The sequence below is a fragment of the Hippopotamus amphibius genome, chromosome 5 (genome assembly GCF_030028045.1).
Source record: "Hippopotamus amphibius kiboko isolate mHipAmp2 chromosome 5, mHipAmp2.hap2, whole genome shotgun sequence".
Taxonomy (NCBI): Eukaryota; Metazoa; Chordata; class Mammalia; order Artiodactyla; family Hippopotamidae; genus Hippopotamus; species Hippopotamus amphibius.
In genome coordinates this window covers 33607078-33621216 of record NC_080190.1, presented here as the reverse complement: position 1 = coordinate 33621216, position 14139 = coordinate 33607078, and the positions used below count along the sequence as shown (strand labels likewise).

At 42.0% G+C, this 14139-nt stretch overlaps 2 protein-coding genes across 9 annotated transcripts in view; both read right to left on the bottom strand.

Moving 5' to 3' along the window:
* The window catches only part of ALDH18A1 (aldehyde dehydrogenase 18 family member A1), a 43073-nt gene extending 37277 nt beyond the window's left edge, over window positions 1–5796 (bottom strand). The window contains exons 1-2 of one of the 4 annotated variants that reach the window (XM_057736055.1): window positions 5634–5796; window positions 2580–2701 (exon numbers count right to left, since the gene is read on the bottom strand). In XM_057736055.1, coding sequence (XP_057592038.1) covers window positions 2580–2673 — 94 coding nt within the window. In that variant the 5' untranslated portion in view covers window positions 2674–2701; window positions 5634–5796. Of the gene's footprint in view, window positions 1–2579; window positions 2702–5080; window positions 5172–5633 lie in introns of those variants that run through there. The other 3 variants (XM_057736054.1, XM_057736052.1, XM_057736053.1) reach the window with 3 other exon arrangements.
* Window positions 5797–7620: 1824 nt separating this feature from the next.
* The window catches only part of TCTN3 (tectonic family member 3), a 29575-nt gene continuing 23056 nt past the window's right edge, over window positions 7621–14139 (bottom strand). For all 5 annotated transcript variants that reach the window (XM_057736367.1, XM_057736368.1, XM_057736370.1 and 2 more), the window contains one exon: window positions 7621–10771. In XM_057736367.1, the coding sequence (XP_057592350.1) occupies window positions 10535–10771 (237 nt within the window). In that variant the 3' untranslated portion in view covers window positions 7621–10534. The remainder of the gene's footprint in view (window positions 10772–14139) is intronic.

Here is a 14139-nt window from a genome sequence, read left to right as displayed (position 1 = left end):
GACTGCTGAGTCATATGGTAGTTCTATTTTTAGTTTTTTAAGGAACCTCCATATTGTTTTCCATAGTGGTTGTATCAATTTACATTCCCACCAATAGTGCAAGAAGGTTCCTTCTTCTCCACAGCCTCTCTAGCATTTACTGTTTGTAGATTTTTTGATGATGGCCATTCTGACCATGTGAGTTGATACCTCATTGTAGTTTTGATTTGCATTTCTCTAACAATTAGTGATGTTGAGCATCTTTTCATGTTTGTAGCCTCATTTTATAAATAAGGAAACTGAGGCTCAGAGAAGTTGAGTAACTTACCAACATTACCAGATTGCAAAAATGGCCACAATACTTGAAGCTTCTCTCATCAACAGGTGGAGTCTATTTTCCCACTCCTTGAATAGGGGCTGGACATATGATTTGCTTTGACCAATCCAATGTAGCAGAAGCCTAACTCTGTATAAATTCTCAGCTTAGGCCTTAAGAGACCTTGTCACGTCCAAGCTTCCTGTTCTTGGGAAGCATCATGTGAAGAAGCCATGGATAGCCTGCAGGAGGTTGAGAGACCATGTGGAACAGAGATGATCCATCATCCCAGCAGATTCCTTGCTGGCCCTCAACAATCAACCCTAAGCCAGTGTGAGTGCTGACAAGGACCACTGTGTAGCTGAGCCTGGTCCAAAATGCCAACTCATGGAATTGTGACCTAAATCCATAGCTGTGGTAATTAAGTAAGTAGCAGAGAGAGTTTTCAAACACAGGGAACCTAGTTCCAGGCCCTGAACTTTTAAACTTTACACTCTTCTTTACATGAACAGAGACAGGTTTTTCCAATGATGATAAGCTTGATTAGCTGATAAGCAAGCCTTCTTGCAGTAAGGGTTTGGGATAGATTGCTGATAACATTTAGCTGTTATCAAGGAGATAGGCAACTCAAACCATCATAAACAGCCTTTCAACAAATGGTGCTGGAACTAGACATCTATATGCAAAAAAATGAACCTCGACCTAACCATCACACCTTACACAAATATTAACTCAAAGTGGATCATGGACTTCAATGTAAAACTACAAAACTTTTAGGAAAAAAACACAGGAGACAATCTTCAGGATCTAAGGCTATACAAAGAGTTCTTAGACTTGACTGCACATGCACAATCCATAAAGTGAAAGACTGATAAACTGGACCTCACCAAAGTAAGAAAAGCTTTCCTCTGTGAAAGACCCTGTTAAGAGACTGAAATGGCATGCTACAAACTGGGAGAAAATACTCCCAAACCACAAATCTGATCAAGGACTAGTATCTAGAAGACATTAAATAACTCTCAAAGTTCAAGAGTAGAAAACCAAACAATCCAATTAAAAATGAACAAATGACATTTCACTGACAAGGATATACAGACAGCAAATAAGCACATGAAAAGCATACCCTCATTAGCCATTAGGGAAAAGGAAGTTAAACCCACAGTGAGATATCATTATATATCTATCAAAATGGATAAAATCAAAAAGAGTGGCAACATCAAATGCTGGTGAGGATGAAGACAAAGTGGATCACTCATACCTTGCTGGTATAAATGTAAAGTGGTACAGCCATTCTGCAAAAACAGTTTGGCAATTTCTTATAAAACTAACTACCACATGCAACTAACAACCCAGAAACTGAACTTTTGAACATTTATCCCAGAAAACCAAAACTATGTGTGCTCAAAATCCTGTACACGAATGTTCACAGCAGCCTCATTCATAACAGGCAAAAAATGTTAAACAACTGGATGTCCTTCAATGGTGAATAGTTATACTAACTGTGGTACCCCCATGCCATTAAATACTATTCAGTAATAAAAATGAACAAATCGATACACGCAACAACTTAGATGACTCTCCAGAGACTTATGCGGGGTAAAAAAAGTCACCCCCAAAGGTCACATACTGTATGATTTCATTTATATAACACTTAAAAATTATAAAAATGGAGAACAGATTAGAGGTTGCCAGGCGTTAGGGACAGGAAGGAGAGGATGACTAGAAAAGAGAAACTTGAAGGCTCCTGTAGTGATGGAAATCCTATCTTGACTCTATCCATGTCAATATCCTGGCTGAGATCTTGGGATAACTAGGTAAAGGGTATAAGGGATCTCTCTGTACTACTTCTTACAACTGCAAATGACTCTATAATTATCTAAAAATTAAACACTTAATTGCAAAAAAAGGAACAAACAAAATAGTGTGCAAAAAATCTGGGGGGATTAAATAAAGGTAGCACTTTAGTTTTTAAAATTTTTTAAAATTTTGAGTTATCTATTTGACATACCAAAAGCTATACAAAATTAATGTACACAACTTGATGAGTTAGCAGGTAAGTATACACTTATGAAACCATTACCATAATCTATGGCATAAATCTATCTATCTCCTCCCCGAATTTCACTTTATTGATAAATACAAACACATTTCACCAGTAGGCTGCTTCCTTGCTTACTGCCTCTGTCCAATTCTGCCAAATTACATTTCTCCCCCTCTTTAAAACCTTGTTTGAAACACACTTGGACCAAACCTCCCACATACTTATATTTCCTATGGTACCTACGAGATCTGGAGAGCGAGAGCGTTGTGGATTGGACCCAGGGCAGGAGACGCTGGGTGAAGGACTGGAACTCAGAGCGGCAGACCTGACTCAACATGCTGCAAGGTGGTCACTTACCAAGGTATCTGCAGAACGCATTTTTAAAAAAGGAATAATCAAAATACTAGACAACTCATTTTATTTTCATCCACCTCCCCACACAGAATAAAAATCTGACTCTCCTGCTCCAAACTCCTCTGTATTAGAGGAACACCGATCTCTTCTACATATAGAGAAGAGAAATGTTTCCTTCCCAGGCTCCGACTCTATTCTTCCTTTCTTAGGACCATCTTAGTTTTCATGCAAACAAATGAAAACTAAGAATTATGAATATTCTGAGTGACAAAAAAATCTTTAACATATAATGTTTATGTACTGATATTAAATCTTCACTATAACTCTTATGCCATTAGGGAGTCACCAACAGATCAAAAAACAGATTCGACATTCCATAAGCAGCAATCTCCACCTTCCGCTATCACCTCCCAACAGAACTCTGAAAACCACATATTTGAAATGTCAGCTTGATCCTTGCTGACACAAGAAGAGGGAGGAAAGGTCCAAGGCTGCTGCTTTGTCTTTCTTCTTGTCATCCACAGGAATCTAAAGCTCACTCTCGAATCCCTGCGAGGGAGTGGCAGCGCCTGCAAATGGATGGCATCTGAAATGACCGTGGGCACATCTCATGAAGGATGAGTACACAGCTAGAAATCTCAGAGCTGAAAACATAGTGGTTGTGGACATTTTCTCACTGTAGGTCAAATTTGAGGTTTTAGGTTAGTTAATTGCACAAAAAGGTAGGGGCTTCTTCCCATATATATGTATGTATATGTGTGTGTGTGTGTATAAAAACACAGAAAAGATGCCATTCATTTAGCAGCTCTTATACTACAGGGACATGGTGATTTTCACAAGATGGACTTCTTCCCATATATATATAAATACAGTGAATACGCCATTCATTATTGCAGCTCTTACACTACAGGGACATGGTTGTTTTCACAAGATAAGAAAAACAGTGCGCCTTCTTCGCTTGTGGGCCTCTTTTTAACTTTTGCCCTACACATTGGTAGATATATTCCAACCCTCTTAAATATGCCTCAACGTGTTTAAACATGCCTCGAAGGACTAGCATTTTGCCCCACAGTGAAGAGAAACAAAGAATGGTTAATGCTCTTCAATTTATACTGCACAAAGGTACAGAAAGAAGAGAGAAGAGACTGGCAGGATACATCTGTTGTAAAAGATATGGCATCTAATAGGCAATAGAAAGTGTTAAGTGCTGTCTTTGTTGACTTGTGTTTGTGACAATATGAAGGTCCCAAGAGAAAATTATTTGCATAACACTGAAGCATAGACGCCTATGATCTGTTTGCTGCTTATACAAATTCCTTCAGTAATTGTTGCTAAACTATTATTTACAGATGAATTCTCCAAAATAACCCTAGAAAAGTCAAAAGGGTAAAATAATTAAATAGTGACACTAAAATTCTAATTCTATCTCCTGCACAAACTTTCCCCAGCAACTCCAGCGTTCAAAGTTGGATATAATCCTACAGGTTAGTTTCTGACTGGTTCATGGGCTACTGCTGATTTTCCCAGCTGGATCATAAACTTTCCACTGTCAGCATGGTAAACATGGGAAAAAAGAACTTTGGAGTTGGAGAGATTTAGGTTCAAGCTTTGCAATTGCTAGCTGCGTGCCTTCCAATCTTTCTAAGTCTCAGTTTCCTCATGTGTACACCACAGACAATAATGGTAAGGACTTCATGGAATTATTGTGAGAGAATGCATGGAATGCCTGGGTACAAGAGATGCTCAATAAACACTGCTGTCTCCGTCTGTCTTTTAGGCACTAATGATATCTTACAACCATTGCTTTATTTCTTTCAGAACGTGTCACAGGCACAAAGAATTTCACATCCTCTGATGGACAGGCATAATCATAAATTATACTTATGGACTATTTACCTCTCTCTTATCTATTAATAACTGAAAGCTCTGAATGTTTAACGTAAGTTATCAGGTTGAAGGCTGATCTAGAAACCAGGCCTCCTGGCCTCTCCCCTCCTGACTGACCCCTCCCTCACTGCAAAGGACAGTTCATCCTACCAGAATTTATTATGCCCTCAAAGAGCAAGACAGCTAAATCCAGGGAGCAAAGAGTATGTGTGTCTGTCTAGACTCCACGTCACCAAATGAAAAGTTTCCATGTTTTGATTCAGGACATTTCTCAAGTACCTCTTTACACGTTTTAAACAGAAAGCCCTTATCTTACTTACATGAACAGAGAACTGAACTTTAGTCTCAACAAACGTCGCCCAGAAATACAGGCTTGGTATATGGTTCACCACTTAGAGACCATGACCCAATGATAAACCTCACCGCTTCCAGAGCAGAGAAAGGTGATGGGGGAGGGGGGTGGATCTGGGTCTGCCTTGATGTGCCAGGGAAGAACTACTCACAGACCATTTGCCACGCTGCAAAAGGCGGTCGCGAGCGAGCTCTCGGGCGGCTGGGGGCGGGGGGATGGTTTTGAAGAGCGGAGCACAAAAGCCCAGGCGGGCCTCGAGAGACTGCACACACAGGCCCCTGAGGGTCGGCTGCGGACAGTTACAAACAGGATGAAACCCCACCACCCGTGCAGGAGCACTGGAAGCGGGTTCTGGACGCCTGGGGGGAGAAGGGCTCCGCTGGGTCTTCAAGCCTCCGCATGGATCAGTTCCTGCGTTTGGGTGTATCCGAGGGCAGCCAGGGAGCCCGGGTGCCCGCACCCCCGCAGCGCCTGGGCCTCGGCGCCCGGGCATACGGCGGTGCCGCGCTCTCTGGGAGGCCCAGCCGGCCGCCATCCCTCCGCTCGGACACACTCACTCGCGGGCCCGACCCCGCCACCCTGCACCTGCTCCGGCCGCGCGCCCCGGCGCGCACACCTTCCCTCGCCTCAGCCCCCGCGGAAACACGGGCGCCTCGCCATTCCCGCCACCGTCCCCGCCATCCCGGCCGCCGGCCCATACCTACCTCACCGCAGCCGCCCGGCCCTGCCGTCCGGCCCTCTCTCCCCGCCGGCGGATTCCGGCGCCGGCTTACTCGCCGTTTTCTTCCTTCCACGTCCCGCAAGATGACGTTACGTCAGCTGCGTTGGAGTAAACCTAGGCCGCTGGGCCTCCGCTGTTGCCGCGGGGCGACGCGCGGACCCGGAGCTGCGCCGCGGCAGTGGCGTAGGCGCCTTCTGAGAATCGCGCTGCGCTCCACGTGGCGAGCCCCGCCCGCCGAGGCCTGGCTGACGATGGGGGGCGGGGCTGGAGCGCTCTGGGTTGTCTGTCCACGTCCCCAGGCGCAGACGGGGATTGGCGTTGAAAAGGGTCGCCCATAGGGCCTTCCAGGGAGGCAGAAAAGATGCCCGGATCCCTTAGCTGCTGGTAGCTCCCATACGGTGTGTTTGTCAATGTTGATCATTATATCGCAAGCATACCTCAGAAATATCAATAGGTTGGATCAATGTACACGTATTGGAGGATCCCACCACACTCCAGGCAAACTTCTGCTGTCTAAATGGAAATATTTTGACACTGCGATAAAATGATTTGCCCTCTAGTCGCCTGGAGGTTTCCCCAAGTGTCCCAGTCCAACTCAGGTTCAGCAAGGGCATTGGTGAGACGACTGTACAGTATTTTAAAGTAGTTGTATTTAATCCCTGACAATTGAAACCGTTCCAAAGGTGAATGTGGATCTACCCTTAAAATTAGAGCTCAGACTCTCTCCCTCTTTTCTACTTGCTGTGTTTTCCTCAAAGGGCACGTTCCTGCATATGCACAGATGTAGTGCTGGGCACTCTGGGCACGTAGGGGGTTGGGGTGGGCAAAGCCCTTGGGTGGAGGTCGGTGACGAGGAAGGCATCTTGTCCCTTGTGTAGCTGCCCCCGAGAACATTGCTGAGCCCGTTATTCATTCCCTCATTCTTTAAACGTTGGCCATTTTATATATCAGGCATTCCCTAGGTTTGGAGGAAGACGTCGTCACCTCCCTAGACCAGTTCATAGCCTATGGTAAGACAGATAGGTGAGCAAAAGATTACAGCACTATGTGATCAATGTTAGAGGAGGGGGTGCCCAGGGACACAACAGGCAAGGCTTTGAAAAGAGTAGATATTCGAATTGTGCTTTGAAGGAGGAGAAGTAAGTAGTTCACCTGGAAGAGGGGGGCAGGATCATAGGAGGAAGAGGGAATGGAATATGCAGAGGCATGAGACACCCTATGAGGAGAGGCTGCATGTGGTACGTGATAGGTGTTTGGTGGGGGAGGGGCACCTTGCAAAATTTCTGTGCCATGCTAAAGGTTTTGAATTTTACCATCTTCAAAGTTAGAGAACCATGACTTTTATATTTATTTATTGGCTGCATTGGGTCTTCATTGTGCACAGGCTTTCTCTAGTTGCAGCGAGCAGGGGCTACTCTTCATTGTGGTGGCTCCTTGTTGCAGAGCACGGGCTCTAGGCTCATGGGCTTCAGTAGTTGTGGCACACGGGCTCAACTGTTGTGGCTCATGGGCTCTAGCACGCAGGCTCAATAGTTATGGCACACAGGCTTAGTTGTCCCATGGCATGTGGGATCTTCCTGGAGCAGGGATTAACCCGTGTCACCTGCATTGGCAGGTGGATTCTTAACCACTGTGCCACCTAGGAAGTCGAGAACCATGAGCTTTAAAGTACTGGGGTAGCATGATCAGATTTGTGTGTCTGAAATCAGTAGAGACAGGGTACAAGCTGTGGGCTTGGTTAGTAAGGCCCAAGTAAGAAATGATGGCTGGGAAAAGGCTCCAGCAGGGGGCAGGGAGCATAAGGAGGGAGGGCTGACCTCACTCACTGCTTGAAAGTGGGAGGGTGAGAGACAACCAGGGGTACTTGCAAATCTGGTACTGCTGCAACACTGTGTTAGGAAATAGATGAGGGGAGCCGTTCTTTTGGGTGAAGAATGAGAACACTGAACACGTGTTAAGTTTTGAGCAATTTGGATTTAAAGTAGGGTAGGGGATACAAAAGAAGTAAAATTGTCCTCCAGTAGTTTCCTTGGGTACTTGAGCTTTTAAGATTCTCACTATGAACTTAGAACAAAATAGGTAACTGTGGGTATATCTAAAGCCATTAGGGACATAGGCTTTCTCTTCTCAGGGAGTCCTGTTCTGTTCTTAATGCATCCTTAATCCACACATCACCTTATGTTAATTGCTTTCCTGCCTTCTCTGCTAGAATATAAGCTCCTGAGAGCAGGGAAGTATATTCCTGGCACATAATAGCCAATAAATATTTGATAAATGAATGAATTTAATTTCTTTGGGCTTAGTTTTCTCAAATAAGCAATGTGTTAATTATACTGCCCTTGTCTATCTTCTATACTTGCCTATATTCTAGGTAGTATATTCTACATATATTAGCCTGTAGCATTGTTAAGATCAAATATGAAAATCCTTTAACATTGTCCAAATATTTTTTATTTATTTTCATTATTGTTTTACTATTAATATTCTATTCCACCAATAAAGAGAAAGGAATGGGATGTGTGACTGTGGGTTAGGAAAAATCAAATACCAGAATTATAATCTAGTTTGCCTTTGTATAGAAATCAAGGAAATAGAAAATAAACTAATGAATATAACCAAAAAAAAAAGAAAAAAAAAGAAAAAAAGGAAGCAAGCAACAAAGAAAAAGAAATCAAGGAAATAATACAGCCATGGTATCTTTCCTGCATGTAACTTGAAAAGAAAAAGTGATTCTGTTTTGATTGGAGGGATTTAACTTTTGTCTCAGCAAGTGGGAATAGGGCTGGACATATCCAGAAAGTCACATAGGAAGCGGACTATTTAGAACCGGACTATAAGAATGCAGGACTGAGGACTGCTTCTTACCTGCCATAGAGTACTAGGTTAAAGTTATCTTAGTCTCAAGTTCTTTCATTGTTAGTAACAGAAACTCATTCAAGCAAAACAATTTACTAAAAGAGTAACTTATAGTTTCCAAGAGCAGAAGGTAAAATTGGATCTCATAAGAGGAACTGGAAGCTGGGAACCAAGAATTTCCTCCATCTCTGGGTTTCCTATTTACACTTCTGTCTGCAATCTGCTTCTTTTTTTCTCCTTTTAAGATACACTCTTCATTGGTGAACATTTGGTAGAAAATGGCTTCCTCAGCCCTTTTAGACTTGGTCCTAGTTTCATATTCCTAGAGAGAAAAATCTTACTGGCCTAACTTGGTCCAGGCCTCCATTTTTGGTCTAGTCAGCTGTGGCAGGGAGAGAAGAGGTCATGTAGGTAACCCCAACACAGCAGAGCTCTGTGTGATGGGCATTCTCAGAGAAAAGGGAGTCGGCTAGGCCGGTAGACTTGTTATGTAAATTGGCAATATCAGGACACTTAAACCAGTTTCAGCCAGACTATGCAATATAACTTTGTAGTGTCACAAACCAGGCTGAACATCAGAAGCACCAGGAAGGCTTTTAAAAGATACAGATTCTTTGAGCCCCCAGTGAATTAGAAACTCTGGATACAAGGCCCAGGAATCAGCATTTTTAAAGAACCCCAGATTATGATGTGACTGGCCTTTAGGAACCCCTGCTTTTAAAGGCCCAGAATGCCAAAGACAGGCCCAGAATCCCAAAATATACCAATAGAAATGGGAAGTTACTCATAAACAATGAACATTCCTATATACAATAAACAGGGAGGTTCTTCTGGAGAACAAATATTTTCTTTAAAACAGAGTTTTATTTTCTCTGATTATAAAAATCAGAAATGCTTATTATTAAAAAAATTCCCATTTTAGACATGTTAGCCTTCCAGGCGTTTGTTTGTCTAAGTACATGTGTATAAATATTTTTTGTTTTACAAAAATAGGCCCATAAAGCATATGTACTATTTTGTAGCCTGTTTTATTCACTTAAAAATAGATCATGAATATTTTCTTATGGCCATAAAGACAGGTCTACTCAATTTTCAGTGACTGTACAACATTCCAATCTATGGATACATATTCAACTACTCCCCTACTGTTGGACATTCCCCCCACTCCATAATGTCTAATAAGTGGAATTCTTGGGTTAAAGTTTATGAACATATTTAAGGCTTTTGATACATATTAAATAGCTATTTGCTGTTCTCTCCAAGTTTCTACCAGTTTATATTCTCACTAAAAGTATTCAAGTACCTGTTTCTCCACACCTGCAACAGGCTGGCTGGGATTTCAATTTCAATCCATCCAAATTGCACATTGCTTCTTAAATTAAATACATGATTACAACAGAAACCTCACGCAGTAAGAGACCTCCTGTATAAATAAAGGGAGGGAAGAAGACTGCATTCTTCTCTAGATGATTTAAAAAAATGTTTCTCGAAGGTCTGTTACAGGGGAGTGATTGGAGATAAGATCACCATAACATCTTATCTAAGCTGTTAAGCAGCTTTGTAATTGGAAACTAGGCTTACAAGCTAATCAAACTAGCAGAGGGGTAGAGCAGAAAAGAATACTTGGGGTATTCCTGCCTTGGAAGAGCAGATGTGCTAATTTCTGGTGTAAGATCTCATACACCATAGTTTAAAAAGGCATGGTAGATCACAATGAGATACCATTTCACACCCATCAGGATGGCTAAAATAAAAACAATAACAAATGTTGGCAAGGATGTGGAGAAATTGGAACCCTCGTATACTGCTGGTGGTGCAGCCAGTTTGGAAAGTAGTTTGGCAGTTCCTCAATAAATCAAACATAAAGTTACTATATCGCCCAGCAATTCCACTCCTTCAGTGAGGTCCTCTGTTTTCCTAAATGCTCTTCTCTGATCATGAGCAGGTGAGGATCTGTTTAGCCAAGATAAGCAGGCTGCCTCAGAACTTCCCACAGGGAAAACTGAAATCTGCTTTTTCTCCTTTTTTTCACTTAGTTTCTAGGTTAAGAACTCCAAGTAGTAAGAGACACAGGATAAGAATGGGAGAGGCTGAGCCTTTTTGAGAGTCTACTCCTCTGCTGAATGCCATTTTGAAGGGAAAGAAGAAGTCGAAAGGCAATTTCCAGTCCATTCTGGGTTGGCCTCTTGGAGGCTCTGGCTTCTGGGTAATGTCCACAAAGGTCACAACAGTTGTCAAAGGTACTTCTGTTTCTTGTTGGGAATCCTGCAGCAAGAATGTCCATGACAGGTCAGTGCTTGGTACCCATTCAAATAGCCCTCCAATTTGTTATTATTACTTCCCTGAATAAAGACCCAAAACAAACTGCTGCAAGACAGACCTTTCTCACCTTTCTCTCATATTGGTCCTATGTAGTTCTCTTTCTGAGACACAAGGAAATTAATTTCTCAGCAACAGCTGAGGACACCAGAACTGTGAACAGTTACACCTACCAAAAGACTGACTTCAACTTCCCCCACTTGGAGAGCTGCCTGATATCAGAGAAGCCACTGCTTCTGTTACATGTTTAGTAGCTCTACCTTATCAGGTAGAAACTGCTGCTGTTATGTGCTTAGCAGTTCTACCATATCAGGTCCCAGAAGGCTCCAGGCTCTGAAACAGTACACATGTACTAGTGTAAGTAGTAGTAGCAGCAATTCTATTCCTTCTTCAGTTGTAGAAAGAAATGTGAAACTTCATGGAAAAAGCAAAGAACTCAGTACTGTAGATTAAAAAAACCATCAGACTCACAGAATCTCAGGGTTAGAAAGGATCCTCCCAACCACCCACCAATTCAAGTCAAATGAAAAAGATGCTCCCAGGAAAAGGGACCTTGTTAAGCTGATTCAAGTATCTGATCTAATAGATATAGCTTTGGGTAGATATGGTTGCAGCCTGATGACTGGAATCATGTTTAAACTGAATTCTCTTTGCTCTGATTCTGTTCACCAGGCAAACCATTGATTATAGGTTGACAGAAAATAACTATCTTGTTGAATCAGAAATCAAGGTTTTCCTCATCTACCTTCCTTCACTTAGATGCCACATATTATCTGTGCTGTGGTCTCTGGAAACAGTAAATATCAGGCTCTGGGAACATAATTTTGTTTGGTATACCCTTCCACAGACTTTTTTAAAATAAATGAATGTGAGGCCAGTGCTGTGATAATCTTGCATGTCATACTAACTCTTTGGATTTTTTTTTTTTTTTAGCAGTGAAGCTCATGTGGGACTTGGCAAAGAACTAATGTAACTTCTGTGGCACTGAAAGACCCACACACTTTCCAAGTACAGCCAGCTTAGGCTGAAGATGCTGAGGGTATCCTGATTCCAGCCAGGCATTGAAGACTGGCTGAGACTAACGAGAAGAAGAGAATGGGGAGGAGTTTATTACTTAAGAATAAGTAATATACTTTCTTTAGACTTTAACTTACAAAAAGGTTTCCTGTTAGGATTTTAGTTTTTCCCTAAGAACTTTATGATGGGGAGAGGATATATATTCAATTTTTGGAGCAAATCTTTGCAGTTGACATTAATTGAAATATGTTAATATTGTTATTTAACCTCATTGCAGAAAGCCTCATGAGCTATATCAGCCGGGATGGCTAGAAATACTTTGGGATGGGAAATAGAATAGGGAATGAATTTTCAGCCTTGGGTTCAGTGTTGTCTAAGAGTTGATTTAATTAATGTGCTGTTCTGACTCATTTCAGAGCCTTTAGGGGGAGGGCAAATTTTAAACTGCCCACAAGCAGTCTCAGGAGTTGTGGTTAGAACTGGGGTAGTGGTCTCATAATGGAAGAGTGTAGTTTTACATTAGGAAGCTCATTGCTGCACACCCAAGCCATATCCACCCACCTAGCGTTTATTAGTGATAAAGCTGATATTTTGATTTAATTGGTTCAAGCTCAGGTAGGGAAAAGTGTCATTAGCCCCTGCAAACTCCAAAATCAGGGAACTTCTGGAGCCTGGAGGTCAGCCTATACTGAAAACTGACATCTAAGATAGCTATGAGCTCAAGAAGGCAATCTTTAGGCCCATGTCTACTCAAATAAACATATATATACGCATATACACACACACACATTTAAGTCTACAGTGGTATTTCAATGGCTGGAAAATCCAACATGGTAAACTTTCTTTGAATTGAGGTGGTTTTTCGTTTGTTTGTTTTTTGTTTTTCAGACTCAGGATATAGGCTCATCAAGAGCTATTACTAGACTTGAATTTAGGATGGCAATTTATGACACATCTTCTCTCTATATATCTTAAAACCATTCCAACACAATAAGAAACAGATACAAAACTCCATCTTCACTGAAATGGAGAGATATCATAATATGTGAACACAGAAAACAGATGGAGGTGGCTTCCTAGGTGGCACAGTGGTTGAGAATCCGCCTGCCAATGCAGGAGACACGGGTTCGATCCCTGCTCCAGGAAGATCCTACATGCTGCGGAGCAACTAAGCCTGTGCGCCACAACTATTGAGCCTGTGCTTTAGAGCCCGTGAGCCACAACTATTGAGCCCATGTGCTGCAACTACTGAAGCCCAAGTGCCCAGAGCCTGTGCTCCACAACAAGAGAAGCCACGGCAATGAGGAGCCCACATACCACAACGAAGAGTAGCCCCCACTCACTACAACTAAAAAGAAAGCCCACACGCAGCAAAAAAGACCCAACACAGCCAATAAAATAAATAAATAATAAAGAAAATTAAATAGAATTTATAAAAAAAAAAGAAAGAAAATAGATGGAAGCAAGGTTTCACAGATGGAAGAAGGCCAAACCTAAAAGCATTCAGAGACTAGAAGAAGATCTGTGTAGAACCCTGAAAGACTCAGTAATAGGAGATAACAGGGAAGCAGGGATAAGACAGGGACAGAAAATGGTTACTGAATGACACCCTCCTCAATGCAATCAGACAACCACCCTTCCTATCTTAACAGGAGACTGGAAAATTTAAACCAGAGAAATTCTAGATTTAGGGACACTAGACAATAGAAAAGGACAGAGTGAGGTATGGAACTAAAAATAGGGAAATTACTCTGTATAATGAAATCCCTTCCCCCAGTCTGGCTTCACAATGCTGAGAGATGGTCTTATACACATAGCCTTCAGTCAGGAGCCAGGAGGGTTTTTTCTGGAGAAAATTAACAGTCCCAACAAAAAGATACTGCCATCTGGCAGTCCTACAACCCTCAAAGGTGCTGCACCTAACCACCCTACAGTGAAGCCCTCAAGTCAAGAAGTCTCACTCATGATCACAGAGCTTGAAAATCAGCTTAGCACCTTACTCTTATTTTGGATAGATAGAGATTACCAGGTAAGTGGGAGAAGCTTCTCATGTTAAAGAGAAAAACTATACCAAATGAACAGAATAAATAAACTCAGGGGAAACAGAGATTAAAGATGAAGACGAAAAACTGTTAATATCTTAAAAATATATGAGAAAAGGGTATTATGAAAAGAAACAGAATAAGAGAGAGCTCGCAGATATTAAAAATGTGATAGCCAAAATAAATTCAGTAAAAAGACTAAAGGACAAAGTTGAGGAACTCTTCTAGAAAGAACAAAAAGATAAAGAGATAGAC